A 23,013-nucleotide genomic window follows, 5' to 3' on the forward strand; every position below is an offset into this window, starting at 1 on the left:
TGGAAACAGTATCCATATGCTGAACCTTTTTCTACTCAATCCAATTCTTTTTTGTTTGCTTTGAAACCAGACATAAGGACACCAAGAAATGACACTCCCACAGCTGTGTTGGTTGTTTACTTAAAGTCTTTATTAAAAATTCAGATAAGCAAAGCATTACACTAATACACAGTCAAATATTTACATAGAGGAATGAGACTAACAGCAGTACTATTTTGACTTACACTCCAAACAAAAGCATGTTTTATAACCACTAATAAAAATAATGAAAGAAATGCCACACGGTTGATTGTTCTGCCAGAATTCCATTCAGCACCATTTGCATTTGCATTATTTCACCTAGAAAAAACACACACAAAATATTAATTAACATGCATGGCACAAAAGATAACAGTGCTGATCTTAATAACTTAACATATCTTTAAATTCCAAACAAAAAAGCAACCCGAGCTGCCTCTGATTTCTTTCTCTCCTTTTCCCAAAGCAGGGTGGGTGGAAGTACGTCACACCACTGACCAATCAAAGGAAGCACGTCACAACACTGACCAATCAAGTGACGAGTGGGCGTAAACATTTTATCCAGAATGAGCAGGTTTCTCCGTGCTTTAATATTCTCGTATTTTTTTTGTAACACAAAGCTCCAAAGAAGTGCTTGGATTGTCAGAAGCGCAGCAATTGCGTCCATGCTTTGGTTTTTGTAAAAGAAGTCAATGTGACCTTAGCTGCAAGGCTTGCTGGGAAAGAACCGCCAACACACGTCCTTTCACTCAACTTGGGTAGACTATCAATGGGGGTTCAGGAGGAATGTGGGAGAACTCGGACCAGCTCGGATTAGCACGCAATCCGTGCTCATGGAAACAAGATAATTCCAAGTCCAATTAAGGTTAGGTTATTGGATTTATTGATATGCACAAATATAATGATCTATTTTTGAAATATCACATTAGATATTTTGTTTGTTTGTTTTATTTTAAAGCATTTATTTATTTATCTTAAATATTTATTTATTTGCCTTTCATAAGAATGATAGGCAGGGTCGCTGAGGGCTGTAATAAAGAGCAATCAGGAAAATACTGGACTTCTATTGGCCGCTCTCTGTGTCAATAACACGGATACTCCACTGAGTAAAACAAACTGTTTCACATATTTTATGTTGCTGATTTTCCTTTAGTGGATACATTTTAAAAATGTTTTCTATAAATGGTTTGTTCTGTAACGTAATCACTCAACCTAACCTTATGCTTAGGTTTGCAAAATTTGATTTGTAAATACTGAAACCAGACACCTCCTAAAAGCCAGTAGCCCAACTTTAATTGGTGTGAAACAAAAAACTAATTTGTAATTAGGTTTAATAATGAATTGTAACCATTTTGGTCTGTAAATTATATACTTACCTTTGCGAAAGTTGCTCCAATGCTGTAGAAGAAACTGATGAGGAAGAGGAAGATGAAGGTGGAGGCTGTGGTCCAGAGGCTGCCCGCATCATCTTCCTCTAAGTCATAATCAGAGCAGTCCTGAGAGACTCCTGTACAACCTCCTAGGGGACACCAAGCACAGGATCATATCAGAGACCAGCTTATGATCAGTTTTATATGAGCTTACTTCCTAGACATTACACCTTATACCATCTATATTATGTGAATGGGGATTCTTACTACAAGAGAGTAGCTGTCATTTACTTCATGTTAATATTGGACTCGCCAAGATAAAATGAGAGTCTAGTGGTGGGCACCAACCAAGACGTAGCTTCACTGTAATATATGAGCCTTCAGCGCTTTTTCTCTGCCAAGTAACGTGGATTTCCTATTGGCCCGGTCTTGGCTGAAGTGAAATTCTGGCTGTTTGGAATAGGCTGGGTGGGTCACTTCACAGGGGTCATCAGGTTTACAGAACCCCCTGCAGTGCTTACAAGAAACACATTACTTTACCTTTGCTGTATCCTGTCCATATCACAGCAATGCATTTTGCAAAGTAATCTGGACTGTTTGGATTTTTCTATTCACACATCATAGGTAAATCAACTAGGGAAAAGTCTAGAGAGCAAGCTCTTATGCAATCTACACAGAGCTAAAACAAAACAGGGAACCCTTATAAAAGTGTCCCATAGTAAAAGCATAGCATAGTGACAGCATGGTAAAGAACAGAGAAGAGTGGTAAAGCATATCAAAAACATAGCAAACTAACCAAATGTTTCCCATAGTAAAAGCATTGCAAAGTGTAATAAAGCACAGTGAAAGCATAGGGAAGCATTGTAAAAAAGAGAGAGGTATGGTAACGCATATTAGCAAAAACCAAAATAAAATAAAAAAACATGGTAAACTATCGCAAATGCATAGCATAAACATGTGAAAAGTATGGGAACAATGCAACATTACTGGGCTAATTTAGTGTGGTGAACTTTTTAAGGGAAATGCATATCTTGGTGTGCCTGAATTGATAATCATCTTCAAATATGGGCAACACATGTAGTCTTTTATTGATTGATGTATCGAAGATTTCTCACAAAAAATCTGCCCCACATGTAACTGCCTCATTTGCTGCTGAATGTACCCTTTCTCTCTTGTGAGTCATGTGATTCACCCATAATTTCAAACAATGCAAGCCACGTGATTTCCATTGATTGGGACAAACATTACAAATACCTCTGCATTTCAAGGTATGACAATTAACTTTAATGAATGAATGAATGAATGAAATTATATTAACGAATGAATGAATGAATTTATAATAATGAATGAATGAATTCATTTATATTAATGACACTTGGATACACTGAACTACAACTTGCTTGAATGATTGTAATGATACATGCCACGGAAGTAACCATTTTAATCTGTTAACCTATAGATTAGTTTATGAGCCGATTTGCATGTGTTATTGAAGGGAAATAGCAACAGGTCACCTATTTAAATGGATGGAGGAATGTGAGTTTCTTTGAAAGCATGCACCTCTTTTTAACTTCAGACTGGAAAATACGTGTATGCCTTCTATATGCAGATTGTAACACTGTGAATTCGCTAGCCATGGTCTTGATTTTGAAATTTGGATCCATTATGCATCATAGTGTGTTTTTTTTTTCTTGTAATAATCTGTTTATAATACTGCTTGTGTGAGGTGTCTGTGTGTGTCTTTCAATACTGCATGTGTGAGGTATCTGTGTGTCTTTCAATACTGCTTGTGTGAGGTGTCTGTGTGTGTCTTTCAATAGTGCATGTGTGAGGTATCTGTGTGTCTTTCAATACTGCTTGTGTGAGGTGTCTGTGTGTGTCTTTCAATAGTGCATGTGTGAGGTATCTGTGTGTCTTTCAATACTGCTTGTGTGAGGTGTCTGTGTGTGTCTTTCAATAGTGCATGTGTGAGGTATCTGTGTGTCTTTCAATACTGCTTGTGTGAGGTGTGTGTGTGTCTTTCAATACTGCTTGTGTGAGGCGTGTGTGTCTTTCAATACTGCTTGTGTGAAGTGTCTGTGTTGCACCTTTAAATGATTTGAAACATGGTTACATTAAGGTCACAGTAAAGCCGGAGTGTCTCAAAGTGCTATTCCATAGCAGTCTTTTTTCTATGCAAGTTCAGATCCTTGATATTAAGATATAGTTGCTTTGTGATCGTTATGGTTAGTGCTGCGTTTTAGTAACAGTAGGTGTAGGGTCACGTTAAACTCAGATTACAGAAAAGATTAAAGTTCATATATAATGTCGGGGCCTCTACATAACATTGCATTCATACCGCAGAGGAGCCTTTACTTTTACAGGCACTTGGATCGTACTTAGACTTGTGAGGGACTAAAACGGGAAGACTCAGACAGTGACAAGACAAAACATAATTTAAGCCTAGAAGTGGGATGGGCAGACAGATGGTGTCAAGATTATGTTTTTGATGTGCTGGTTTTGAAACATTTCGACTACCAGAAATGCCCTATCATGTATGATTTAAAAGCTTTGTACTGCATGTTTCGTAAGGACATTGGTTTATGCTTGTTTAGCTTTGATAAACAGCTGTTGCAATGCGATGATGTGAAAGTTCAATTGAAATGCTATTTAGTGCTGGTAAACTGAAGTCAGTCATGATGCACAAGTTTTAAATGGACTAAATTCATTGTAATGTCAGATAGTCCTCTATAATTAATTGATTCACTCATGTTTCCTTACAGCTGTTTTCTGTGTTACAAGTTCTGGAAAACCATTTTCACTTTCCTAATCGGTTTCCACATATAACAATACAAGTGTTGGTGCTGGTGGGCAACTTTATATGATGTGTAATAAAATCATATGATAATATTGATTTGCGAGATAGAGGAGTAGGTATTCATACACATCCCCGTCAGTCACTCTGTGTGTAGAATTGTACCATGTTAAGCTTCCTATCTATGTGTCTATTTTATAATGCTTATATGTTGTTGTTTTTTCTTCAAAGGCATGGCAGGGCTCCATAGAGTTCACCCAAGCTGTTTTAACATTTCTAAAAATGTTATAAAAGGTTTGTGAATGAAAGGAGTTATACACATAGAGATATGTTGTATTCACCTGAATTGTGTGTGTCTGTGTGTATATATATTGTTTTAAAAGCTTTTTTTAAATTTCAGAACTTCAAAAGACTTGATTTGCATGACAGTATTTGACATATTTATTTATTTATTTTTTGCTTGCTTTATCAAACATTAAACCACAAGGTTAGACACAAAACAGAACAGACATTGAGGGTTACATCCACAGTACTCAACAAGAGACAGAGGAAATACACAGCAGGGTTTAGTTACTACAGGGGTTAGCCTTGTCAGGAAGAGTTAGGCCGACGTTTACTAAGGTTTGTTTACCAGTGGAATCTGCGTTTCTGGTGATCATCCTGGTGGGTGGTTGGATGGTCTCATGATAGACCACACAAGTATAGATTCCCCCGTCGGTCCACTCCGCGGTAGGCACGGTCAACTTGCTGTACACCGAAAACAAGGGCTTGCCGTTTTTCTTGGGAATCAAATTGGTGGTGGTGTAGAAGGTTTGGGGGACAGAGTTGTCACTGTGAAGCCAGGTGATGTACACCTCTTCCGGGTAGAAGTCTTTGACGAAGCAGGTCAGGCTAACTTCCCCGTTTCCGTTGGTGGATTCTTGAGGCGATGGCGAGAGAAGAAACACCGCTGGCCGATGAGAAGGACCATCTATGAACAGAATAAGAATACATTAATTTTAATATGAGGCCAATGCAGATGAGTCATAATCACTGGTAACCACTTTCCATGAAGTGTCTCTAGTTACTGTGTATTTACAGAGTAGTTACTTAGTAAATACATGTGCACTTACGCATAATTATAATGCTATTATGCATTGTTAAAATGTAGTTAACGTGTACATCTTTTTGCACCATATATGCAAGTACACAATTGTATCAGAAAAGGGTTAGGATTAGGGTTAGGTTTAGCATTAGGTTTAGATTCAGGGTTAGGGATATATCATGCAAAAAAATCACATTAAGTAACTATGCATAATAACATTGCAATTATGTGCAAGTACACAGTAATTAGACACACAATGTAAAGTGTTGCCTAATCATCCATGCAGAAAACCAATAAAGATTTTTCCTTTTTGAGATGTGTTAATAAAAAGCATCTTAAATCTACTCTGATCTGCTCATTTGAGGAGTAACCTGAACAGTAATTAGTCCTGTGATCTGATTGACAACCACTGAGAAAGCCTTTTACCATTATGAGCTATACTGCCGACACAGTCCTGATCATTTTAGCAACACAAGACTAGAGTAAAGGACAAGTTTATTACTTTGATGAATTCTTGAACTCTAACCTTATGAGTCAACTGGTATATTGATCATTACAAAGCAGAATAACAGATAGCTTGGTAACTTAAAACTTAGAAGTCTGTTTCACAGCTCTTTTAAAAAATGTCAGTTAAAAGTGTAAAAAGTTGTCAGGATGTTAACAATGAAAAGAAAAATGACAGGTGTGTTATTTAAACAGTTGTAGCAGCACGTGGAACGCTGTATTTTTCAGAACCCCCCTACTCACTCTTTAAGGTCTTCATTATTTTCTAAATGTGATGGCAGTTGAAGGTTATTTATGCTGAACTTGTACTTACCCAGCTCTCTGTGGTATGCAGCGACCCGGGGACTTGGTAACGAGTCTTTTTGCTTTACAGTGCAGAAGAATTTGTCCCCGCGGGCCCACTCTTCTAAGGTTACTTTTAACTTGGAGACAGCTGTAAAGTAACCATTCACACTGATAATCTCAGGTGTACCGGTTGCAAATTCCTTAGTTTCTGAAGCCCACTTAATTTCAAGATCGTCTGCTGAAACTAAACCAGTTGCTTTACAGGTTAACGTTGCTTCTTTAAGGAGGAATATTTCTTCAACAGATGGAGGCGATATGCCAACATGAACATTTGCTAGGCAATCTGTTAAAAAACAAAAACAACAACAAAGAAAATGAATGAAACATTACATCTATAGCTATATAATTTTTAAAAAGGAAAACTGCTGTGTACAATTTTCAATTACATTAAGTTTGAAAATGACTTGTACATATTGAAATGTTTTAGAAACTATTACAAAGAATAAATAATGTAATATCTTTATAATGTGAAATAATGTATAATGTGAATAATGTGACATCTAGTAACAATTGTAAGTCGCCCTGGATAAGGACGTCTGCTAAGAAATAAATAATAATAAATAATAAAATAATGTCTGGGTCAGAATATATTATCACAACAGTGAAAACCAACAGTGGATGTACTTCTCTAGGCTTTTGATGCCATAGTAACCACACTTACTTATTTGTATCTAAATCTATGAATGTGTTTGTGATGTCATTTACTACATATTTAATAATTTAACAATCTACTATTCCTTTCTATTTAAATATATTTATAGTTAGTAAATGTAAAATTACAGAAGGGTGCAGAAATGTAGCTTTAGTTGGATAAAAAGATAAAAAGTATTCTTGTAACATACCTCCTGGTTCACTAGTGCTGTTAATGGTCCTGAACACTGTATCTCTGCCAAAAGTCACCTCACATTTGATCTCTGATCCGAACCATTCTTCCTCAGTGGCAGTTAAGATACTGTATGCGCTGAAATGTTTATCACTGTCCTCAACCGCGGCCGTGTTAATGAAACGTTTAGCATCAAATGGCGCAGCATCCTTCGACCATTTAAATGACCATGTCTTGGGTGAAAATCCTCTGGCTACACATACAATAGTGGCCGATTTGTTTGCTCTAATCTCTTCAATAGACGGTGGGATTATGAAAACATATGGGTGGGTTACATCTGAAAAAGAAATTTCATACATACATATATAGGTGGGACAAAAGTTGAGCACCATCATATAAAAGAATACACTTCTTTTTTGTGTGTGTTTATTTCAGATTGACCAACCCGTTATTGCATTGCATGCAGATACACCTACAGTGTTTCTATACTGTATATTCATGGAGTTGTTGGATGGTGTCAGCCTTTTGTCCCATGCTGTGTATATGTATGTGTATCTATCTGTTTGTAATACTGAAGCTCAGAGTTTTTTACTTATGGAAAATGTTATGAATAATATATCGATCGTTGATCATTGTTGGCAGGACTTATTCCTAGTTCACTGTGAACTTAAATTGTCTGAAAGCTTGTTAAAAAGAAAAAAATAATCCAAAATGTCAAAATCCACAGGAAACTTTGGGAAAGCCCTTGTCAAAAGGACAGCTGTGCAGATCAGCTAACAGTTTTGTTTTACTCTTATTTAGTTCGCCGGCCCCATTTTACTGTGCTGAGAATGTTCTTCACTTTGAAATATCTAATAAACAAAGTATTAAATGTAATCTTAGAACCATCAGATACTCCGTGGAAGAAAATGGGGTACCGTGATAACTGTTATTTGGGCATTTCGAAAATTAGATATGGACCACTCTACAGGTTGTAATCTGCTAGGGGATTGAGAACATCTCAGAAACCCACATAATGTACTTCAAACTGTGCTGTTTTTAAAGAGAAATTGAATACATTATACATAGTTTTTGTTCAAAAGAGCCAACTTCCCAGCGTCTGTGTATGTTTAACACACCTTTGTCAAGGGAAAGTGTGTTTGAAAACAAACAGTGGAGGTACTCATAGGCTTTTGATGTCATGGCGCTACACTCAACACTGTATTTCTGTTTAAATTCTGCTCAAAGAAATGCCCTATATAATAAACCTGTTAATGTTACATAACTAGTTTCAACCCCCTCATTTCACACTCAGTGGTGTTACTAGTTTTGCTACATTAAGTTGCACTTGATGGATCAGAACCATCGATCTATTTTGAAGCCATTCCCATTGTACTGTATGGCTCAGATTGATCATGTTTTACAGATATTGACTCTTCTATTAATACTGTATATCTCTCTTAGGTCACAGCATGGAGAGAATACTGGCTGTGAGTCAATTAAGTCAATGCGCTGGGGTCTATTACAAAGAATATGAACAGACATTTTAGAAAAAAAACGTGTCTGTTAAAAGATGTACAGTTCTCAACTTTACAACAATGTAACATTTAAAGACAGGCCGTATCCCTTCTATAGCAAGACTATCAGCAAGTTCTATATCCACTGAGCTACAACAGCCTACTCAGCTGGCCATTCACATTCTGATGGTTGTGTGCTAATGATAAGTCTCATCAGAGCATGTATGTACACTTCATTTGTTTCAATTGATTTTTTTTTTCTTTCATGCAACATGTACCCACTCTTATAATCTTTTTTTAATTATATATATATATATATATATATATATATATATATATATATATATATATATATATATGTTATCTTAAAAATGTGCACCCAAATAATTATTTTCTTAATTTCTCAAATATTGTTTTGTGCTAATAAGTACCAGACTTATGTTAGTTTGAAAGCGTTCCTTTTTAAACTTACAAGCAGTAAAGGTCTAGTTTGAGGCAACTCTGCTGTATCAAACCCCAAGTCTGGCCTGAAATCTAGTCTCCTGAAACATTTTTTCCAACCCACAAAGTGTGTTCGTGTTCCCTCAGCTTAAAAGTTAATGTAAAGAAATGTGCTTACCAGGGTCACATTTGGCCACTTTGACTTTGTTCTTGCCGGAAGCGTTCTCTACAGTGCAGTAGAAGTACTCAGCTTTTTGCCACTCAGCATCGGAGATGGCGAGCTGGCCGGTGGAAGTGTACGTTCCGCCAGTCTGCACAGGTGGGTACTGGAGGGATTTATCCGTTTGAAAAGCATTTCCAGATTGATCAGTCCACGAGAAGGTCGCTGGGGTAGGCAGGAATCCGGTTGCTAAGCAGCCCGTAGCAGCGGGACCCGAGATATCGCTCAAACAACATGACTCCATAAGCGGAAACACTGTCGGTGGTGATGGCGTAGCTGCAAAACGACAGAGAAACAAACATTATGATATAATGTAACACACAGCAACTCTTTTTTCATCTTCCTTACCTGTGGAACTCTGTACCTAAACACTTCAGGGCCTCGGCTTGTGGCTCATCTTTAATCAAGGCTAAAGCAGAACACCAAAACTGACATTACAACCCGCAGACCCGCGACTATCATTGTACAACCCCTAAAATAAAACTGATATGTGAGAGCACTGTTTGGGTCATGTAAAAATGTGAAGTTTGTAATGTTCAACAAATGATTGTATGTACACGTAATTCATTGACGGATTCAAATGATATAATTTTAAATTACAGCTGATTGTGCTGTAGGCAGTAAACACCAAGAAATGTATAATTGTTAGCTTCAGTCATTTAAAACTTCCGTAAGGGCTATATTTTGCAGAATTAACAGTTACATTTAGACTTAACTTGTGTGGTTAAAAAAAAGTTATCATAATAATATAAAGAGAAAATTTTAAATACAAGGTAGATTAGGTCAATGGCACTTTATGGGGTAATGTATTTTCAGAGCATTATTTAGTTGCCTTTTAGGACATGATCATAGAAACACATTATTGCCAATCCTATTAAACGGGGAGCTGTGCATTTTGATGTAACAGTTATCGTAATTCTATTGTTTTAATTATTAATTAATTCAGTATACTTAGAGTTTGTAGATTTAAAAAAAATCAACTATAATATATTACACAAGTACAGTCCGAGGAATAAAATACAATTTCAAAATGTGTTTGGAGCAGTCACGCCACACAGTCGCATTTTGCCCTGTGTTGAATTTACACATTTAAAATACACTATGCTCTTTAAAAACATGTTTTTATTTTAACGCAGTTTTAGTCCAAAGAAAACAACGTGCATCTCTAAAATAAACGGCGTTTTTTTATTTAAAGCTATTATTTTTAAATTACCCTAATAACTATTTTCCGTATATAATTATTGCATCCTTCAACACCGTTTTAAGAATAAAAACGGTTAAGAAAGAAGCACATTGCTATGCAAAATATTTTAGATTAGTTGAGAATACAGTATGCATGGCACACAAAAGTGTTTATAAAAATATCGATTTAGGATAAGTTAAAAAGTAATAGCTACATTCATTGCAAGTATATTATTGTATTCGAAACCGCTATACCAAAAAATCTTAAGCATTTCATTATTTAGTCATTTGGTGAGTATAGCGGCGCCGTAATTAAACTTTTTACAATTTATAATTGTACTAAATACTGTAGTTAACAAAAAAAAGCAAGCGTCGGTTTCAAATATTTATATCGTGTCAATTAACTACGGACAGAGCATTGTGAACAACGTAGGATCGCACATAAAGAAGACTTGGTTTGTTTAAACAGCCTCAGAAAAACTAAATCATTTTAACTATATTCAGAATGTATATATATAAAAAAACATGTTTCTTACCAGAAGTAACTGTCACCATTGTCCCTTTGCCCCAGTAATCAAATGCCCAGTTACACGGTGCTCCGAGTCTACATTTGCGCTTTATCTAAACCACGGTGACCTTTTAAACTTGCATGTATACATTTTAAAATATTCTATTACAGACTATTGGCAATTAACAGATGTCTGTCTTTATAATATTTTGACACCAAAACATTCTGTATATCCACATCAGTTACGTTTTTTTACATTTTAAAAACATTTAAAAACACTTTGTGTGAACTAAGTTTGAGAAGTTGCCCTGCCATAACTATGGAAACTTTTTACGCATTTTTACAAATAAGAATTACGCTTGAGATCAGAATTATTGTATGAACGTTTAGCCCATTTACAGTATCGTTCTGTGCGTTTATTACAATGAAGGGCTTTCTTGCCATAATCTTCTGCCTATGTTTTTACATTAGACGATGTATATATTTAATTGTTCGTTACTTACCATTTGTCACGGTCACCATAGTCCCGGATCCCCAGTAGTCAAAGCGGTTGTCACGTTGATAACTAAAACCCGATTTGCCGTGCAAAAACCCTTTTTACACAAAATTATATGCCCTGCGTATTACCTTTTAGACTTTAAAATATCGACTAAGGAATTACATTTCATTATGCATAACTTATCATATTTAACATTGAATTGTATTAATATTTTAAAATCAAAGTTGTCGACAAGCAATATTTTCTTCATGTGATTTGTAAAATACTATTACTTTGATACCCTATCGCATTTGAAGCCTATCACATAAAAAATGTTCAAGCATATTTTCAAGAGTTAAAGAGTTTTTATAACATGTTCAAAGTAGTAACGCGTTTGATATGTTGCTGTATGGACATCGCCACATTTATCAAAACTATTGATGCGATTTGCTATTTGTGGCTGGCCGTTAGTTAACCTGGACGCTATACCCAACAAATATACATTCTATTAAAATTGATTTCAATGCAAAGTCTTACCGTTTCTTAAAACCCCTTCCAATACAAATACTTGTTTAAAACATATTGATTTTGACAACTCAAGTAACTCTTTTAAAACAGCAATTGTTCATAAAAATGCATACATTGTATTTTCGTAAACTGCATTTCATTGATTATATATATATATATATATATATATATATATATATATATATATATATATATATATATATATATATATATATATATATATATATATATATAATATATATATATATATATATATAGAGAGAGAGAGAGAGAGATCGCGCTCTGATAACTATACAATTCGGGGTATTTTACTAATTTGATATACAGTCCAGAGGATTATTGCTTAATTTAATTTGTTAACACGCTTTGACATTTTTTTTTTCAAAATAGCGTAAGCCTTTTAGATTTGTTTCGCAAGTTCTATTGTATAAAGCATTTCTCAGTCAGACTTCAGTGCCCGCCATTTAAAGCCTATACTACCAATAATCGACATTAAAATGTAAACTGCCTATTTCAAAATCGCAAAAAAAAAACCCATAATATTTCAAAAACACATAACAACAAACTTTAAAATGAATATTTCTTACCAGAAGTTACGGTGATCATTGTGCCTTTCCCCCAGTACTCAAAGTAATCACAGTGCTAAACTACCGAGACATATACTACAATAACCTCTGCCAGATTTACACAGTAACATTTTAAATGCACCGCGATGTTTATTTTAATTGTATCACAATATACTTTAAATCCACGCTTAATAAAAAAATAAAGTTAACGAATTAAATACTCAAATGTCTTTAAAACCCGTTGCATATATAATTTAGTTTTAGTTTTTTACACCCCAATATTTCGTTTATTTTAATAAAACCGGTCATTTGAAATTCAAACTGAAGTATTTTGTATGTTGTTTCCCCTATAACATTCTCATAAGACTTTAAATATGATTGTCTCGAATTAACACAATAGTTTAAACGGGTTTTTCAATTAACAATTAACACATATCTATATATTTTATGATCGCAATACTTAATAAGGCACTTACCAGCAGTCCGTTTTTTTTTAACTGCCAACTCAGAGCAGAAACCCTCCTAGAATTATTATCACAGACCCTTTTAAATTAACTTTCTGAAAGTTCGAACAATTAACCCGATTTTAAACTTAAAAGGCTGGCGTTTTACGATAACATCACACCACTTTTAAACAGCTTAGATTATAAGAATGTAATATTGCGTGGATTTTTATCTGCCAAGTAATTCCGTGCTTCTTGGTTAATTAAAGCGAATTTGTATCTGTTAATCAGTAGCAAATTCCATAGAAATAAAACCGATTTGTACAGATTGAATCTGTTTTGGAAGCCTAGTCGTATCTTATTACTGTTTACAATTGTGTATTAGACATCCTAAATAAACAAATAAATAAATAAATACATCTAAACAAGCAAACATTTATCATGGTTTGAACATTTCTTACCCGAAGTGTTTAAATGACTACTCGCTGCAAAAACCCGTGTGCTGTATCAATCTACCTGATATTCCAAATTGTACGATAACTAACTCAAATTTTGTTAATCTCGAACGTCTAAATGTAATGTATCAAATGCATCAAAGAATGGTATTTTTCTGACTCTAGACGACTTTAGAATACATACAGACTACTCTAATTCGTATCAAGGACATTGAATACAAAACAAATCTTTCTTTTTAAATATTGAAAATATTCAATAACGAATCACAAAGAAAGTAGGTTGTGCACAGGACTTACCAGAAGTTACGGTGACCATGGTCCCTTTACCCCAGTAGTCGAAAGCACCGTAGTAATCACAGTGCGGTGTGTAACAGCCTACCGCTGCAAAAACCCTCTATGCCTGGTATTTTTAACCTCGACTAAGGAAACGCACGGAGAATTTTACATGCCTTTTTTTTTTCAAACGCGGGCAGCTGTGTGCCAATGTTCTGACTTTAAAAGTTATACGTCAACTGCATTTGAGCATATTAACTGAGACATTTAACTTCAAATGCATATCATTTTAAATAAAAGAGTTTTGTTATGCAGTAGAAAGCGGAGAAGACTTACCTGAAGTGACCGTAACCATGGTCCCTTTTCCCCAGTAGTCGAAAGCATCGTAATCACAGTGCGGCGGTTTAACGCTTTTTCAGTGCAAAAACTTACCCTTGCACGAGGAAACTGATCCAGATCAATTTTAGATTGGTGAGCCGTTTGTCAATATTCCTCCTTGTATATGTGTATGTTAACAGCGCCATTAAAATAAGACATGTACCCAATTATAAATAATTAAAAACGCATTTTGTTAAAATTGAATATGCAGGACTCACCACTAGACACGGTGACCATAGTCCCTTTCCCCCAGTAGTCGAAGCTGTAGTAGTCACAGTGTAATATTTAGCTACGATTGCAATGCAAAAACCTTAACGCCTATACATTTTAATCTGTTTAAATAAAAAAACACTTTCCATTAAAATTCTCGACCTTATGCTATGGGTTTAGAAACGTAACGAGTTTTTATAACTATTGAAAAACAAAATCTGCATATTCATTCGGGATTATGTGTGCATTATACGACAGCATTCATTCACTCGTTCGGTTTTAAAACTCTTTAATGTGAACATGTTATCAATTATTATACTTACCAGAGGTTACGGTGACCAGCGTCCCCTTTCCCCAGTAGTCGAAGTAACCATAGCCATACACAGTGTTCGCTTTGCTTCGCTGATATTGACAATAACTGACAAGAATCCGTCTTTCCAGAACGCCGAACTATAGGAATATTGCATTGTTTGACAATTGCTGTATTTTTTCTTTCTTTCATTTTATTTTAATTTTAGACGTTGCCAATTAGTTTTTATTATTTTCTCCCCAATTTGAAATGCCCAATTATTTTTAGGCCCCGCTCACCGCTACCACCCCTGCGCTGACTCGGGAGGGGCGAAGATGAACACACTGTGTCCTCCGAAGCGTGTGCCCTCAGCCGTCAGCCGTCAGCTTCTTTACACTGCAGCCGCCTCAGAGCTACAGCGTCGGAGGACAACGCCGCTCTGGGCAGCTTACAGGCAAGCCTGCAGGCGCCCGGCCAGACCACAGGGGTCGCTGGTGCGCGGCGAGCAGAGGACACCCTGGCCGACCTAATCGGCCAATTGAGCGCCGCCCCCTGGGAGCTCCCGTCCACGGTCGGCTGTGGAATAGCCTGGATTCGAACTCGCGACTTCCAGGCTATAGAGCGCATCCTGCACTCTAGCGAGTGCTTTTACTGGATGCGCCACTCGGGAGCCTCCTTTTTTCTTTATTTTTACCACTGAGTGTTCAATGTATTCTCTCCATACATTTTGGATGACCAGAAAGTATGTTTTAGTAAAACAGAACAATTGACAAACGATGGGTAATACTACTACTACTACAACTACTAATAATTTTGACTTTGCTTTGATGTACACATTAAAATGATCGAATTGCCTCAACTAAAAGGAGACCTTTTCAGAGAATAATTAAAACATTTAACTGTAGAATACCAACAAAGCCCCTCCCCCACCCCCCCATTAAACTCCACTCTCCTTGTAATAGGGCATGTGTTACAATGTTGTTTATTAATCTTCTAAAATGACCCTTCTATGCTGTCAAATACTTTGATTTTCACTCTGCAAGGCATGTCTTTCGTTCATCATTATGTTAAATAAATACAGCACCTTTCGTTTCACTTTATGGGTCTTACCTGTGACAGTGACCGTGATTCCTTTCCCCCAGTAGTCGAAAGAAAAAACATCTCAACTAAAGTGCAGCGGTACACAATCTAGACACCTGGTACACGCTGGAGGTGCCAACAGATTCTATAGAGCTCAACCCTGGTCCTCGGGACCCCATGTGTCTTGTAGTTTTCATTCTGAGTTATCAATTACTTAATTGAACCCTTAATTGAACTACTCATTAGTTTAATTAGACCCTTTTAATTGTTCTCAGCTTTTAAAGAGTTGGAGATTTCAAGTTAACTATACCATTTTATAAGTAACTTGAAATGAGCAACTTTTTAGGAGCGAGAACAATTAAAAAGATTTAATTAAGCACATTATCAGTTCAATTGAGGGTTTAATTAAGTAATTTAGAACTCAGTTGGAATGAAAACCAGAAGGCACAGGGGGTCCCCAGGACCAAGATTGGGAAACCTAATTAAAAAAGAATGTATCCTTATTGGTCTGCAGAGATTTCTGTTGAGAGTGTGATAATCTTGCATTACAACCTGCAGGGATCGTCTCGTTCAATTTCCATTTAGAGGTATAGTGCTTCTTAAATGACATTTTTTTCATACACGCAAAAAGGACATTCTACCAATAAATAAATATCTTCTGTACTGACAGGATCTGCATCTTTCAATGGGAAAATGTGCAGAAACTGTAATTAACTTGTTACGCTAGAAGAATGAGGCCAGAACATGTTTCACATTTTAACAATGCTTACCATTTATTAGTTTCAAATACCCACATTTCATTCTACATTGAACGTAAATGTTTAGATACAATACGTGCCATGAGTGTTAATAGAGATAGGCAATTGATCAGATTACCGGAACCCTTGGAGACAGCCCGATGATCCTGGAGGTATTAGATTCTTCTCTGTCTGTGTCACCATGCCTGGTATATACTATACTGGGCTCAGGAAATATGTGACTACAGTTTGTTTTTTATTAGCTTACTAATTATCAATAGAAATGCATTATTTAGCTGTTACTCCACTCTCTTTTACAAGGATGCCATGGTTAATTATTTACCATATTTCCTTCTTTAACCTAAATTACCTTAGCAACTGTGCCAAGCCAAAGTCAACTCCAGCAAACTGGTTTACTATTACCAACACATTTTCTTTCCTATGATTACCGATGCATTTTACTCTACAGTTGTATGAGGGAAGACCCCAAGGGCGTCCTTGACTTGGTCAGAGAGATTTGGGAGGAGCAGGATTCCGGCTCTGAATGTCTGGGTCAATGAAGGCTGAACAAATATTGTGAGCACGTCACACTGAAGCCCAGCTCCAACTCAACCAACCCCAAAGTTCAGCTTCACACACGCACAGTTAGGTATGATGTATAAGACACACTTGAGAGTGTGAGTGAGAAAAAGCTACCTGAATCCTCTCCTGATGACAGACCATCTGCCTACCTGAGCTATGCCCAGAGCATTAGGTAACCTATCATTATCCGACTCTTTGGAACTCTCTCCCAGCTTTGGTGTGTGATGCTCCCACCGTTGCTTGCTTTAAATCAACTCTCAAGACCCACCTGTTCTCTCTTGCTTTCCATGCTCTTTAAGCCTGATATCTTCTATTAGCTGCTCTGTTGCTGCTACTATTATGCATTATGTATTATGCTACTATCATGTATTATGCACTTTCCACTGTATTTAATGTATTATGCATTTTTTTTACTGTATATCATGTATTGTGCATTTCTCTGTATTTAAAGTATTCTGGATTTTCTTCTTGTTACTGCAGCTTGTAAAGCGCTTTGTGATCATGGGCCACTATGCAAGGTGCTATATAAAATAAAGATTGATTGACTGATACCTGCCTTAAACTAGGTGCCACATTTGTTGTGTCTCGGGATACATTTTTATTCTATAGATGTGTAACGTTTGACTACTGGAATCAATAAATGGAAACTTGCTAACATAGCCATTGGTATTGTGTGCACTCATTTGCAGACATCAAATTATCTTCTTTACAACATGTTTTATGCAATCGATATTGGACATGTTTGCCCAGTGGGAGCCCATCTAAGAAGCCCACATTTCAGCTGGGAGTTGCACTTATTACTCCAAAACTCCAGCTCTGACAACTGGATAAGTGGCAAGAAATGCAAGGGGGGGGCACTGCTTGAATACACAACTGCTAAAAAATAAATGTAACTTTACCTTTGTTTGTCCATCAGCTTTCACTTTATCATCATCAGTGAACCTCTCATTTTAATCTGTATGAAACATAACAGTAATTACACCCACTCTTACAAAGTGTAAAAGAGTAGACATAGCTATCTAGTTTATTGTGTGGGACCCTATTCCCTGGAGATAGTTCTTTGCACATTACAGGAAGTCAGTTAGTAAGGAACCATAGCTGAGACGGTGTAATAATTATACAATCGAAATTCACTGAAGCATGTTTTGAAGCAGACCCTCATAGACGTGACTTCTATGCAATTGAAATATTTTCTAAGCTAAAAACAAGTTTGAAATGAACAAACAGCAAGCTGGATTCTCAAATATATTTACTTACAGTTGCCACGCAGCATATCAATCTAGCAATCCAAAATAGACAGCAACAAGATTTGATTCTGAGGCTTGTAAGCACTCTTATATTGTTAATTTTACATAGTAGTTAATTTGTACTTACACATCATTACAATGCTATTATGCATAGTTACAATTGTTTTACATGATATAACCCTAATCCTAACCCTAACTCTAAACCTAACTCTAAACCTATCGCCAAACATAACCCTTTCCCCTCTAACCCTAACCCTGATCCTACCCCTTTTCTGATACAATTGTGCACTTACATATACAGTGCATATACATTCGGCCCATCTTGCTCGTTTGGCTGTTAGTAGCTTACTGATCCCAGAAACTCATCAAGCAGCTTCTTGAAGGATCCCAGGGTGTCAGCTTCAACAACATTGTAATGATGTGTAAGTGCACATGTATTTAATAAGTAACTACTCTGTAATGCCCATTAAATAGAGGCACTTCATGGAAAGTGTTACCTAGTTTTCATATTTTGTATTTGTTACATCATGGACAGAAGTATTTAGACAGTGTTTATCTTTTTCCACGTCTGTGGGTCATTGGCTCAAAGAGAAGAAACAGAGAAATAGGGCAAGCAGACTGACATTACTGTTTGAATTCAGAAAGCACAGAGTTTAAAAAACAAAAATAAAAAAACAAACAGATACTGCTAATTCCAACATTCTGGTCTTCATTGGGATATTTGCAGAACACACATTTTTCATTCTATTACAAGGCAGTAGCTGTCATTTGCTTCATGCTAATATTGGACCCAGCTTTTGCCAAGATAAAATGATCTAGTAGTGGTGGGGCCCAACCAAGACGTAGCTTCACTGTAATATATGAGCCTTCGGTGCTTTTCCTCCAGGCAATGTGGATTTCCTATTGGCCCTGTGTTGATGGCTGAAGTGTAATGCTGGCTCCAGGGATCAGCCTATTTGAGGCTTCCCTGGCACATCAGCACACACAACAGCGGCGATGCTGGCTCCAGGGATCTACCAAAGTGAGGCCTCCCTAGCGACTCAGCATGGCGACTGTCTGCAATGGGCTGGGTGGGGCACTTCGCTGGGGTCATTAATGGGCACCTCTCATCTCAGGAAAGCTCAGTCATACAAAAAGTAGTCTAAAACATTATTAAGAAAAACACCAGCTTACTAGAGTATAGCATTATTATCAAGAAGCTGGTCTTGTTTGCAAGTGAGCTCTGGGGAATAGTGTGTATAACTGCCTTTCCGGTACAGCAGAGTGTTAGTTGCACCTGTTACTTCCGCAGACTGTGGAACACATTGCCTTTCTATTAGAGATGCTGCTTCGGTTCATATTTTAAGTGAAGTTTATAGTTTTATAGTTTAGCCTTTTTAACCTGACTTACAAATATCATTGCTTTTTTAAATCTATTTTATTAGCTTGTTTTTTTTTAATCTTGTGTTTTATCATTCTTATTAATTTCCTGTTTTCTTTAATTGTTTTATTTAGATGTGTTATTAGTATTATTAGTATGTATTAAATACCTGTGCACTTACACATCATTGCAATGTTATTATGCACAGTTACAATGTACTTCACATGTAAATCGTTTTGCACAATATTATTATTATTTCTTTATTTAGCAGACGCCTTTATCCAAGGCGACTTACAGTGTGTGAACTATGCATCAGCTGCAGAGTCACTTACAACTACATCTCAACACAAGGAGGTTAAGTGACTTGCTTAGGATCACACAATGCGCCAGTGGCTGAGGTGGGATTTGAACAGGGGACCTTCTGGTTACAAGCCCTTTGCTTTAACCACTGGAACACACAGCCTAGGATTAGAGTTAGGGTTAGGTTAAGAGTTAGGGATAGAGTTAAGGCTAGGTTTAGAGTCAGAGATAGGGTTAAGATTGGGTTATATCATGCAAAAAGATTTACACATTAACAATATTGTGTATAATAACATTTTAATTATGTGTAAGTACACATGTGTTTACTAAGTAACTACTATGTAAATACACAGTAATTAGAGACACTTAATGGAAAGTGTTACCATTATATATACTCATAATTAGCAATAGAAGAGTGCTTACAAATGCTAAATTGCTAGAACTTCTTGTTGGCTTAAAACATGTGTCTATTTTATAGAAGTCATGAATATGAGGGTCTGATTCTAAACATGTTGCATCTTCGTTACATTTCTATTACAACTATTAAGATGTCTCAGCTATGGTTCATTGCTAACTGACTTCCGGTAATAAGCTCTGTGCAATGAACTGTCTCCGGGGAATAGTGTCCCACACAGTAACCTAGATAGCTATGTCTACTGTTTTCAGTATTTTATTATACACAGTTCCCGCACAATTTATGGCAACAACAAATAATTTACAGCAAGACTAGGGGTGGGGATTGTATTGCCTATGTCTCCTCACTCAGACCCCTTGCTTACTAAATATCTTTGGTATGCCTGAATAGATCACCGGCTCCTCTTAAAAAAAAATGCTAAATACTTTAATGAGCAAGTAGAACTGTCCCCAGAAATGTTCTCCTTTTTCTAGGAAAGCAGCACGATTGGGGATGTGGAGTTTGTTGACTACTTCGATTACTGAAAATCTTGGGATCTCTGAATAGATAATCATCTCTGTATAAATATGCAAGAGATTGTAATCAGCAATCAGTCTCACAATTGGTTCATTTAGTAACATATTGTAACCCAGAGGACACTGCTGAGGTGAAATGACAGAGGAAGTACACATTTAAGATATTTCCGTTTTGCAGTGTGATGAATTGAAACGATCGTTTTGTTTTGCAGTGTGATGAATTGAAATGATCATTTCGTTTTGCAGTGTGATGAATTGAAATGATCATTTCGTTTTGCAGTGTGATGAATTGAAATGATCATTTCGTTTTGCAGTATGATGAATTGAAATGATCATTTCGTTTTGCAGTGTGATGAATTGAAACAATCGTTTTGTTTTGCAGTGTGATGAATTGAAATGATCATTTCATTTTGCAGTGTGATGAATTGAAATTATGTTTCGTTTTGCAGTGTGATGAATTGAAATGCTTTACGTCTGGTCTTGTGCATCTAAAGCAGGTGCAGGAAACATCTTCACTGAAGGGTGGGGCGAGGTCAACAGCTCATATTACAGTAGTTTAACTTGTTCTTGCTTGATTAGTTGAGTTTACGAGTAATAGAGTTATTCTACTATGTGTGTATTATGTATCTGAGAATTTTCCAAAAGCATTAGTCTTTAATTAATTCATTTTACGATTTATTCGCTGAAATGCTGTATGTTATGTTTAGTGTTACTACAGTTTTAATGATAACTTGGGTAAGATTTTACATTAAGTGTCTCTAATGACTGTGTATTTGCATAATAAATACATGTCTGCTTACACAAAATTACAATTTTATCATGCATAGTCAACCTATACTAATACAATTGCGTAGTTACATGTCATGCTAAAAGATTTACACATGAAGTACATTGTAACAATGCATAGTAACATTGTAATGATATGTAAGTACTCATGTATTTACTAATTAACTACGATGTAAATACACAGTAATGACAGACACTTAATGGAAAGTGTTACCTTTATTAGGGTACTTGCAGTAACATCAGGATCCATGAATGTAAGTTGTAAGGTAAAGTTTGAACAAATACCAGTTTTTAATTCTGAACTCGTCCTGCTGACTTATGCCTTGTGTGTTATGTGTTATGAAATGTGTTGTAATATATATTGTGAACAATATTATTAATAAGATGAGGTCCCTTTAATTGAGAGTCTGCTACTGCAGGGAGAGGACTTTTATTCAGGGTAAATGGTTGTGTTTTTAGTCAGTGTAAATTGTTGTGCTTTTCCATTATTAGATCATTTGAATCATTGTTATATTTCTGCTATATAATTGCATTTAAGCGTTCTATTTATTATTGTTTTATAATAACTCCAAATGAAATACATTGATGATTGGGTATCTATATGTTTATTCTGTCTTCTTACAGTAATACATAAATAGTGTTTTTCTTACCTGTAGTTTCTTCTCTTCAAAATGGCAACAATAATGGATATTCCTTCTCCCAGTCTTCATACTGTATGTAATTAGTCAATTAGTCAATTTGATCCATTTTTTTTCAAGCAGGAACCCTGATTCTGATTTTTTTTAAAAATCCAATGGCTGGTTTCACAGACGCCGGTTATCGCGAATCTTAGACTAACTGATATTATTTTAAGAACAGCAGCCAGAGACTAGTGCTAAGTGGGGCATGTGAAAGCAGCCATAAGGGATTTATAATTAATAAGCAAATGTTAAAAAAACAAAGAAACAAAGAAACACAATCAGTTATATATCCAGACTGCTGAATTACTGCTTGCTATCGAAACTTAATCTGTAGAGAAAGGGGGAAGTTGAGTCTCAGCAGTTTATAGCCGAGAGCAATATGCTGCCCATATTAAATGCAGTAGGTTTTTGTACGACATTATATCACTGTGCCACCCCAGCTGTCACAGTGATACACTCCCTAACAAAAAGCCCTTACAGGCTCTATTACACTAGCAGCACCACTGGCATTAAACTAATGCTGTGGTTTCTTCCCTCTCTATCTATTAACAACTTAAAATGGTACGTTATAAAAATTGTCATTGCCTTGTAGAACCACTGCATTCATTTTTTAAAATAATTCTGCACTGTCTTTCTAAAAGCTTTGTGTAAAAGAAAACCCATTTGTGTTTTAATTTGAACCCTAAGTGCAACACCAGCCTTATATATTTTTTATAGTATAATAAAAAAGTGTGTTGAATAAAAAACACTGTAAAACAAAGCATCTTACTAATCATTGCTAATAATGCTACTACAGTCTAATAAAACTACCACTTATACTTTAGCATCGTTATATACAACCTAGTAAGAAAAGCTATACTTACATTTCAGGCTACATTCTATAACATTACATTTTTTTTATTGATG

General features: G+C 36.0%; 1 gene segment (V, D, J or C); it reads right to left on the minus strand.

Annotated features, from left to right (window-relative positions):
• Positions 1–211: 211 nt before the first annotated feature.
• Positions 212–15,581, minus strand: LOC117398064 (Ig mu chain C region-like). The segment is given in 8 exon segments: positions 212–339; positions 1,395–1,541; positions 4,752–5,152; positions 6,084–6,398; positions 6,958–7,275; positions 9,054–9,371; positions 14,440–14,566; positions 15,516–15,581. Coding segments are annotated over 8 exon segments (1,686 nt in total).
• Positions 15,582–23,013: the final 7,432 nt, after the last annotated feature.

The sequence above is a fragment of the Acipenser ruthenus genome, chromosome 54 (assembly GCF_902713425.1).
Source record: "Acipenser ruthenus chromosome 54, fAciRut3.2 maternal haplotype, whole genome shotgun sequence".
Taxonomy (NCBI): Eukaryota; Metazoa; Chordata; class Actinopteri; order Acipenseriformes; family Acipenseridae; genus Acipenser; species Acipenser ruthenus.